At 62.4% G+C, this 10,558-nt stretch overlaps 1 protein-coding gene across 1 annotated transcript; it reads right to left on the reverse strand.

Annotated features, from left to right (window-relative positions):
• Window positions 1–502: 502 nt before the first annotated feature.
• Bod1 (biorientation of chromosomes in cell division 1) lies at window positions 503–6,133 on the reverse strand. Its single transcript, XM_070028472.1, has 4 exons — window positions 5,858–6,133; window positions 2,861–2,985; window positions 1,396–1,592; window positions 503–962 (listed from the first exon to the last, which is right to left on the reverse strand). The coding sequence occupies exons 1-3, from the start codon at window positions 6,092–6,094 to the stop codon at window positions 1,397–1,399; spliced, it is 558 nt and encodes a 185-aa protein (XP_069884573.1). The 5' UTR covers window positions 6,095–6,133; the 3' UTR covers window positions 503–962; window position 1,396.
• Between the last annotated feature and the right edge of the window lie 4,425 nt (window positions 6,134–10,558).

The raw sequence follows: 10,558 nt of genomic DNA on the forward strand, positions 1-10,558 counted from the left end.
CCCCCCCCCCAATTCTCCAGCTTATTCTCCCAAACCACTCTTGCCCTTGGTCACGTTCCACCCAAGTCTCCCACTTGATCTTCCTGGGCGAAGTAGCCACAAATGGAGGGGTCAGCGATCACGTAGCCAATCAAACGAGGAAGGTTCTAGATAAACCCCCCCCCCATCTCAGGAAGGACAGGCCAAGGTGGAAGAACCCCACGTGGTCTTAGGAGCCTGCCCATGTCTCCACCCAGCGTCTGGGCAGCGCCTGTAATCCCAGCCTCTCAGAGTGGAGGCTGAGCTCTGAGGATCCAAGATTGAGGCCAGCTGGGGGGGGGGGAGGAGAAACGCAAGTCTCATGAAACGCTCATCGGAGATGAGAGCTGGAAGTGGAGCTGTGGCTCAAGTGGTAGAGCGCCAGCCTTGAGGGAGACAGTGAAGGGACAGACACCAGGCCGTGAGTTCGAGCCCCAGGTCCGGCACATCTGCACACACAAATACACACACACAGCAGGCCAACTGCAGCCTCACAGAAAGGACAATGAAGGGTTTTATTACTATAAAATGTCATGAACACACACACGTGCGCGTGCACACACATGTGTGCACACACGTGCACAGGGCGGGCAGGACAACACCTCACAACGGGGCACCTTCTATCACTCTGCCACCCGACAAGGGGGGGGTGACCCCTGGAGCAGAGGGCCCCAACAGCACCCCGAAACAGCCTGAAGTCCTTCCCGGGGTGCGGGTTCTGTCTCGCACAGCTCCTGAGAAGCACACGCGCGCTCCGTGCACGCGTCTAGTTCTAGTACAGCAAAGGCCGCTGCCGTCCTGTCTGCAAGGCTGTAGTGTCTGCGCGGCGCGATGGGGCCGGGCCCCATCCACACCGGGGGTCACCCTGGCTGACCACAGGCGGCTTGCCGGCGAGCCAGGGAGTCCACTCTTCACCATGAATAAATAGAACTTTCCAGCACGCTCTAAAAACAAAAGATAACCACATCACTACATATATACATAGGTATATGTGTGTATACACACACACACACACATATATATATATGTATGCATGCATATCATTCGCCCCCCTCTTTTGTTGGTGCCAGTCCTGGGGCTCGAACTCAGGGCCTGGGCGCTGTCCCTGAGCTTGCTGGCTCAAGGCTGGCGCTCCACCACCTGAGCCACAGCTCCACTTCTGGCTCCTGGATGATTTATGGCAGATAGAAGAGTCTCAGGGACTTTCCTGCCTGGGCTGGTTTTGAGTGGAGATCCTCAGTGCTCAGCGTCCTGAGTAGCTGGGGTTACAGGCGGGAGCTACTGGCGCTGGCTGGTAAACTCTGAGCACACGGGAGGTCGCGGTCTCCGGTTATAGGGTGGGGAGGGCAGGTGCCGGGCCGGGGGCAGGCACGGGACCTTAGGAGGCGTCCTGGGATGGAGCAGGGGGGTCCTGGCTCTCCGGCTCGGGGGGCGGCGCGGGCACGGGCTCTTTCCTCTGGGCGGCCAGGAACTCGTGAATAGCCCGCTCTATCTGCGGCCTGAAGATGTGGTTGAGTTTCGGATCCACCACCTGGGAGATGATCCGGTCCACTCCGGCTTCCAACATGCCCGACCTCGCGGAGACAAGAGAGATCACCATCATCGGGGGGCCACCCCCATCTGGGACTCGAACTCAGGGCCCGGCCGCTGTCCTGGAGGGGTTCCCCAGCGCCACGCCCGGGTTCCTGGTGGTCGCTGGGGAGCAGAGTTGCGTGGCCTTCCTGCCCAGGCTGGCTTCGAACTGCGATCCTCAGATCTCAGCCTCCTGAGGAGCCGGGGTGACAGGTGGGAGCCAGCAGCCACGGTTCTAAGGTGAACAGAAGTCAGCCGTGAAGCCCGTTGGCTCTGGGCTGGACTTCGTTCCTTCCTCCTCTGGGCCTCGCGCAGCGCTCGGGGCCTGGGCGCCGTCCTTTCGCCTTTGTGCTCAAGGCTGGCGCTTTACCACTGGGGCCCCAGCCCCACTTCTGGGTTCTTGGTGGTTAACTGGCGCTAAGTCTCGCAGACTTTCCTGCCCCAGCTGGCTTTGAACTGCCCTCTCCCGTCTCAGCTTCCTGAGTAGCTAGGATGACAAGCGTGAACCACCAGCAGCCGCTACTTTTGAGCCACAATTCTATTTCTGATTTTTTCCTCCCCTTTGGTGGTTCATTGGAGACGAGAGTCTCACAGGCTTTCCTGCCTGGGCTGGCTCTGAAGGGCGATCCTCAGTTCTGGGCTTCCTGAGCAGCTGAGGCAGACGGGCCTGGGCCCCAGCCCTGGGCTCTAAGGACCTCTTTTGTGTTTGCTGGTCGTGGGTCTTGAACTCTGGGCCTGGGCGCTGAGCTCTTCGGCTCAAGGCGAGCGCTCTACCACTTGAGCCACAGCGCCACTTCCACTTTTCTGGTGGCTCATTGGCGATCAGAGTCTCATGGACTTTCCTGCCTGGGCTGGCTTTGAACCCTGATCCTCAGATCTCAGCCTCCTGAGTAGCTAGGATGACAGGCGTGTCATCGGCGCCCGGCTCAAGGCCCACTTCTTAAAGGTGCAAACACCACATCTGCACAAGGGGTCTAGCACTGTTGTGGGGAGCAGGTGCCTCGCAACTTTAGTGTATGAACTACTCATCTGCGCTGGGGAGGGCCGCCCGCCCGCCTGCGTCCCAGAGAGGCCACGCCCCCCCGGGAAGGCCACGCCCCCCCGCCTGCGTCCCGGGGAAGGCCACGCCCACCCGCCTGCCCCCCGGAAGGCCACGCCCACCCGCCTGTGCCCCGGGGAGGCCACGCCCACCCGCCTGTGCCCCCGGGGAGGCCACGCCCACCCGCCTGTGCCCGGGGGAGGCCACGCCCACCCGCGCCCGCGCACTCACTGCACCACGCTCTGCCGCAGGCCGTTGCGCAGCTGGTTCTTGTTCATCGTGGGGTTCCACTCCTGCTTGTCCAGGTGCGTGGACACGAAGTTATCCACTTTCTGCCGCAGGTTCTGGTAGGCCGGCTGGAAGTGACGGCAGAGGGAGCCGGTCACCCGGGACGCCGCGGGCGCCGGCGCGAGGCCGGCCGGGGAGAAACTAACACGGAAGCCGGAGTGGGACGGCGTGAGACGGTGGCGGCGCGCTGGCCTCGCGGACGTCCCGTCCGGGCCCGCCGAGGGCGGACGGAGGGGGGACGGAGGGGGCACGGGCGGCGCCCTCCCGCGTCCTGCGGCCCCATCTCCGCTCCACGCGTGAGCGGCGGAGGCAGAGGACCGGCGGGCCTCACCGCCGCACCTCCCCGGGCCTGAGCACAGGACGGACGGACGGAGGGACGGCCGCGTGACACACCTCCCCTGCTCCCCCCCCCTCCCCGGCGTGGGATGCGCATGCGCAGACAGGACGGCCGCGTGACACACCTCCCCCGCCCCGCCGTCGTGGGGTGCGCACGCGCAGAACCGGCACTTCCGACCCCTTCCCAGGCGCGGGCGCTGTGGAGGAGCAATGAAGCCCCCCCCCACTTTGGGTCCGTGCCCTCTGACCCGAGCTTTGCACACGCCACGGGCTGGGGGGGGGGCAGGCTCGGACGGCAGCCATCTTGTGCGCAGGCGCGCGGCCCGCACACAGCGCTTCTGCGCGTCACCGCACGGCGCCCCAAACCCAGGGCGCCCCCGTCCCCGTCCCCCCCAGATCAAAGCACCAGCGTTACCCAGAATCCCGCAGGGAGAGTCGGGGCGCGGTCCCCACCCGGCCCCACCGAGCCCGGGGCCAGGGGCTGCGCCCGCAGACGCGGAGGACGTCCCTGCCCCTCACCATGGCTCTGTATTTGGGGGGGCTCCCTAACTGGGGGTTCCTGGACTCTTGGGTCTGAGCTCAACAGCTGGAGAGAGACTGAGTGAGTGGGGAGGGCTGCAGCAGCTTTCTCGATGTTTCCATCAGGCCTTCCTTTTATGGGTGGCGCCCTGTGAGCCTCCCATGGGGGGGCTTTCGATCGCGAGCCACCCCCAGCCCTGCCCACCGCCCCCAGCTGGCTGCCAGCCACCGAGCTGGCCGCGGAAATCAAACTGAACAACAGCCCCTTTCCAATGCTGGCAATCCACTGCACTGAGGACGCGAGCCTAATCGCTTCTTTCTTCTTTAACTCGTTTGACTTACTTGTGTGCGCGTGGTACTGAGCAATCAAAGGCCTCCGGAGCGTGACCTAAGCGCGCTGCCCGCCCGGCCGCCCTCCCGGCCCGCAGCCCCCCCGCTCCTCGACAGAGAAGGGGGCACTCACACCGGGGGAGAACCCCCCGCTCAGCTCCGGCTAGAGGAACAGCCTTTGGTGCAGGGATCGCGGGCGACTCGCTGTCTCTTCTAACAACAAAGTGCAATCTCGCCTTTGCAGCCCATGGCTTTCAGGTGTTGCTGAGCTGGGAACTGAACCCTGGGCCCCAGGCGCCAGCCTAGGGCTCTCCTGTGTGCTTCTTTTTTTCCCCCCCAGGTGAGATCTACCTTAGTCCCAGCTGGCTTCCCAGGGTCTGCTTCCGGTGTGGCTGCACTGCTGAGCCTGGCTTGCTGGCACTTAAGTTTCGAGAAGGGAGGAAGTGGAAGGCTCTAGCAATCCGCATCAGTACTTCATTAAATCCCACCAACTCCGGCTAATGAAAGGGAAACGGCTCTGGCTGGGGTTCGCTGGGGAGTCTCTGGTTACAATGGGGGGGGCAGGTGCATTCTGCACCCCTGGGGCGCCAACGGAAGGGGATCTGCTTCGACAGCAACCGATCGCCCCTTAACTTCCCTTAACTTCGTACCAAGAAGTTCGAACCCCTGAGCGAGAGAAAAACCGACAAGCCCCACACAGCTTCCCGAGGGGAACGGAGAGTTTCTCCTGTCATCTCGGCGCTGGTCAAGGGCCAGGGGCGCACAACAATCGACGGCAAATGGGAGCCTCCTGGCATCTCCCCTGGCTCTTCTTCCCCGGTGGGGGGGTGGGGACGGGGGGGGGGGGGAGTGGGAAGACACGGGGATGATTTGGGGCTCCCGTGTGGATCGTCAGGCTCAGAGTGGAGCAGCCCGGCTGGGGATGGGGGGGATGGGAGGAGGGGGGGATGGGAGGAGGGGGGGATGGGAGGAGGGGGTGGGGCACGGGAGGATGGGGGGATGGGCGGTTGGGGGGATGGGAGGATGGATGGGGCACGGGAGGATGGGGGGATGGGCGGTTGGGGGGATGGGAGGATGGAGGGGTATGGGGGGGATGTGGAGGATGGGGGGATGGGAGGATGGAGGGGTATGGGGGGGATGTGGAGGATGGGGGGATGGGAGGATGGGGGGGTATGGGGGGATGTGGGGGATGGGCGGTTGGGGGGATGGAAGGATGAGGGGATGGGAGAATGGGAAGATGGGGGGATGGGAGAATGGGAAGATGGGGGGGTGGGAGGATGGGGGGGATAGAGGCCCGCGGGGGCCCAGGGGAGGCGCCCCGCTCCGCAGCGCCCCTAGCGTGCGAGCCCCCCCCTGCTCGCCCCAGCGCTTTTGTTGGGAGACAAACACATTAACGCCGCGCCTGGGCCCCCGTCCCCCCCGCCCCGGCGCCGACGCCCCCCGGCCCCCCCCCCGCCCCCGGCCCCGGCCCGAGCCCCGGCGCCCCCCCCCCCGCCCCGGCCCCCCCCGCCCCGGCGCCGACGCCCCCCGGCCCCCCCAGCCCCCGCCCTGACGCCCCCCCGCCCCGGCGCCCCCCCGGCCCCCCCCGCCCCGGCCCCCCCCCCCGCCCCGGCGCCCCCGGATCCCCCCGCCCCGGCCCCCCCCCGCCCCGGCGCCCCCGGATCCCCCCGCCCCGGCCCCCCCCGGCCCCGGCGCCCCCCCGGCGCCTCCCCCGGCCCGACCCCCCCCCCGGCCCCGGCGCCCCCGCCCCGGCACCTTCGTGTCCACGTCGGCCAGGCAGTCCCGGCGGAAGCTGTCGAAGAGGCCGCGGCTCTTGAGCTGCTCCACGATGAGCGCGATGAGCTGCGGGTCCCCGGGGGGCAGCGCGGCCGGGTTGAGCGCGCCGCCGCCGCCGCCGCCCGCGCCCGGGCCCTTGGCGCCCGCCGCCGGCCCCGCCGAGGCCGGGCCCGGGCCCACGCCGCCGCCGCCCGCCGCGCCGCCGCCCTCCGCCATGCGCGCCGCCCGGGCCCGCCACACAGCCCCGCCGCGACCTCCTCCCCGGCAGCGAGGGCCCCGCGCGAGCGGCGGCGGCGGCGGCGGCGGCGGCCCGGGCGGTAGGAAACGCCCGCTCGGTGTCGGGCGCGCCGCTGATGGCGTCATCGGTTGCCTTTGCATTGTGGGAAAGCCGGTTTCTCGCCACCATCTCCAAGCGTTTATAAGCCGAGGACCGCTGGGTGAGAAACTACAACTCCCGGCAGGCATCGGACGTACTCGCCCGGGTTTCGCCAGGCATCCTGGGGATTGTAGGCGCAGACCTTCGTGCCGGCGGCCGCCTGCCTCGCGAGGCATCCTGGGAGTTGTAGGCGCGGGCCTTGCCTAGAGCCTGCGGCGTGGCTCGCGAGGCATCCTGGGAGTTGTAGGCGCAGGCCTTGCCTAGAGCCTGCGGCGTGGCTCGCGAGGCATTCTGGGAGTTGTAGGCGCAGGCCTTCCTGGAAGTTGGCAAAGACAAGCCCTCTGCACCTGCAAACTCCCCACAGAGCCAGATTATAAGAATCACCTGCAGAGCTGATTAGACGCAGAGGTCTTGATTCAGGCTAGATGCTATCATTCTAGCTACTCAGGAGGCTGAGAGCTGAGTATTGTGGTTCAAGCTAAGCACCAAAAAGCCAGAAGTGTGCCTACAGTTAGCCTTGAGCAAAATAAAAGCTCAAGGACAGCGCCCAAGCCCTGAGTTCAAGTCCCAGGACTGGAACAATACACACACACAAAGGACTGTAATTCAGTATTTCTTTGGGTCGATGCCTGAGAATCTGCCCGTTTGACATGCATGCCCCACCCTCCTCGAACTACGCAATCTGGAAAAAAATTGGGGGGAACTGATACTTCTATTCACCATGGTGTGTCCACCTTTCTGATTCATAGCAATACAGACCAATTTTTCAAAAAGCAGAAAAGTGCGAGGAAGACAATAAAAGTTGTTACGGCCTGCTCACACCTGTAATCCTAGCTATTCAGGGGGCTGAGATCTGAGGATTATGGTTCGAAGCCAGCCTGGGTAGAAAGTCTGTGAGAACTCTTACCTCAAATAAACTACTTAGAAAAAGCTGTACGTGGTGCTGTGGCTCAAGTGGTAAAGTGCTAAAGAGGCTCAAGGTCAGAGGCCAGGCCCTGAGTTCAGTCCCCAGGACTTGCAAGGCGGAGGGGAAAAACAGTTTGTCCTTAGGTCTCATGCATGATTCTCACAAATGCAAAATATTGCTCAAATCCCTACTAATAACTGATCTGCTTATCACAGAACTCTTGTGTTCCGGTGGCTAGGATTCTGAGATGGTTTTTGGACCTGTAACCCTAACTCTGGAATTGACAGGAATGGGATGTTCTGGCGGGCGGGAATGAGGGACAAAGGGGAGCAAGACTAGGGGAGGTCTAGTCTTAATCTAAGCTTTGTGATAGCGGATTCACGTTACACCAAGGGGTGGCATGTAATACACAAACATGGGCAGCAGGTGGCGCAATTGCTGTATGAATGATCCTGAGCACCGGAAAAGGTGCATTGTGTGTGTGTGTGTGTGTGTGTGTGTGTGTGTGTGTGGTGTGTGTGCTCTCATTTGGCTTTTTGCTCTAGGCTGGTGCTCTACCACTTGAGCCATACCTCTATGTCTGGCTTTTTGCTGGCTCACTGGAGAATCTCTGGAACATCGATCCCACTGATCTGTCTCCTGAGCAGCTAGGATTACCCAAGAGTCACCGGTGCCTGGTTAACTTGTTGGCTGTTGGCTGCTGTCCTGGTGCCAGTACTGCTGCCATTCATTCCAGGCGATTCTGGGCCATTTGTTCATTTCTAGATCAAGGCCCTTGCCCCATGGGGAGGCGCTGGAGGCAAGAAGACATCTGGAACATACCAATGAGAACCCTGGAAGGCGATGCTGGGCCTGCCTGGCTCCTCACATTGCCCTCTCTGGTCACTCAGGATCCTGACAGATCTGAGGATGGCAGTTCAAAGCCAGCCCGGGCAGGACAGTCCATGAGATTCTTACCTTCAATGAACCAGCAAAAAGTCAGAAGTGGAGCTGTGGTTTGAGCGGTAGAGCACCAACCTTGAGCAAGAAAGCTCAGGGACAGCACCCAGGCATGTGAGCTCAAATCCCAGGCCCGACACACACACACACACACACACACACACACACACACACACACACGCGCGCACACACACACACACACACAAATTCCCTTTCCCCTTTAAATCACCCAGAATGCACATTTCTGGTGGCTAAGAGTGACGGGTGGATGTTCCAATCAGAGACCCGAGCATATCTGCAGGAGGCAGTGGGAGGTGGGACCCATGGGGCTGAGCCGGCCCCGCCCCTCCCCGTGGCCCCGCCCAGCGACCACGCCCCTCCGTGGCCACGCCCATCCCAATGGCCAACCCTTCCTGTGACCACATAGCCCTGTGGCCACGCCCCTCTCCTGACCACGCCCCTTAGGGCCAGCCCTTTGACCACACCCCTACGCACAGCCCCTCCCGTGGCCACGCCCCTCCAATGGCCACGCCCCTTAGGGCCAGCCCTTTGACCACACCCCCTACGCACAGCCCCGTGGCCACGCCCCTCCTCCGTGGCCCCGCCCAGCGGCCCCACCTATCCCTTTGGCTAACCCTTCCTGTGACCACGCCTTTCCACACAGGCCCCCCCCCGTGGTCACGCCCCTCTCCTGACCACGCCCCCTTAGGGCCAGCCCTCTGACCACACCCCCTGCGCACAGCCCCTCCCGTGGCCACGCCCCCTCCTGACCACACCCCCTTAGGGCCAGCCCTCTGACCACACCCCCTGAGCACAGCCCCTTCCGTGGCCACGCCCCTCCCCGTGGCCTCTCTGGGCAGCCAGGCCTGTGGGCCTCAGCTCAGGTCCTGTGCAAATGGACGCCGCCTTCAGGCGGGGAAATCTCAGTCCCCGTCTATAAAATGGAACCCGTAATGCATGCCACGTGCAGGGGGGGGTAAGGAAGGATTCATGGGAGATTCCTGGGGCCCATCCTGTCTCTGAGGGGGGACACATGCGAAGCCCCCTGCTCCCCCCATGGCTGTCGGAAGCCCAGCTGGGATGGACTCGTACAGTGTGGCTTCAGTGTTGTCCTGGGCCTTGAACTCAGGGCCTGGGCGCTGTCCCTCAGCTCTTCAGCTCAAGGCGAGCGCTCTACCCCTTGAGCCACAGCGCCACGTCCGGTTTTCTAGTGGTTCATGGGAGATCAGAGTCTCATGGACTTTCCTGCCCAGGCTGGCTTTGAACCTCGATCCTCAGATCTCAGCCTCCTGAGTAGCTAGGATGACAGGCGTGAGCCACTGGCGCCCGGTTCTCTCTCTCTGTCTCTCTCTCTCTTTCCTTTTGAGCTGGGAAAAGCTATGAGTGTTTTAACTCTTTCATTGCGTAGGCTCAGAGAGGGTGAGCCACGGGCCTGCAGTCACACAGCAGATGGAGGGGTGCATTGCCATCTTTCCACCTCGTCCTCAGGCCATGACCTGAGGGTAGATTGCACTAGAACCCACGTTTGGACTAAAAATAGGCCCTCTCCCTCATCAACGCCCCCTACTTTACAATCCCAGGTGGGTCCCCCCCTCTTTCTGACCCCTGGCCATCGCGATCCCTTTATCCAGGAAGAGTAAGGAGGTGCCGGTTCCCAGCTCCTCACCTGAGTGATATAAGGGTTCCTGGTGGAGGGAGGAGGGAAGAGGGGAAAGGAGGAGGAGGGAGAGGAGGAAGAAAAGGGAAAGGAGGAGGAAGGGGAGCAGGGAGTGGAGGAAGAAGAGGGTGGGGGAGGAGGAAGGGGAGGAGGGAGAGGAGGGAGAAGAGGAAGAAGAGTAGGAGAAGGAGGAGGGAGGAGGAGGAGGAGGGAGGAGAGAGGGGAGGAGGGAGAAGAGGAAGAGGAGGGAGAGGAGGAGGAGGAGGGAGGGGTGGAGGACAGGGAGGAGGGAAAAGGAGAGGAAGGAAGAGGGAGGAGGAAGAGGTATAAAAACTGTATTACTGAACGTGTCTGAAATCTGGGTGCTCCTGAGATTTCTAGGATGAGTCTGATCCTTTCTGTTTTTGTATTAATGAGTTGCTAATTTAAAAAACCTGTGGCCTATGAACTGGGCACCCGGGACTCCCGCCTGTCCTCCTGGCTACTCAGGAGGCTGAGATCTGAGGATTGTGGTTTGAAGCCAACTCGAGGCAGAAAAGTTCATGAGACTCGAATGTCCTATTCAGCAGCCAAAGAGCCAGAAGTGGCGCTTGAACCAAGTGGTAGAGCGCCAGCCTTGAGTGAAAAAGTCAGGGACAGCGCCCAGGCCTTGAGTTTAAGCCCCATGGACAATACAGAGAGGGGGGGGGAGGGAAAGAGGGAGGGAAGAAGAGAGGGAGGGAGGGAGGGAGTAATTTCCTTACATAGTTCCCAGTAGAGGACAAAATACTTCTTCAAGGTAATTGTTCATGTAAAACAGTG

Source organism: Dipodomys merriami, unplaced genomic scaffold (assembly GCF_024711535.1).
Source record: "Dipodomys merriami isolate MVZ:Mamm:240054 unplaced genomic scaffold, mDipMer1.0.p SCAF_1936, whole genome shotgun sequence".
In the NCBI taxonomy this organism is placed as follows: Eukaryota; Metazoa; Chordata; class Mammalia; order Rodentia; family Heteromyidae; genus Dipodomys; species Dipodomys merriami.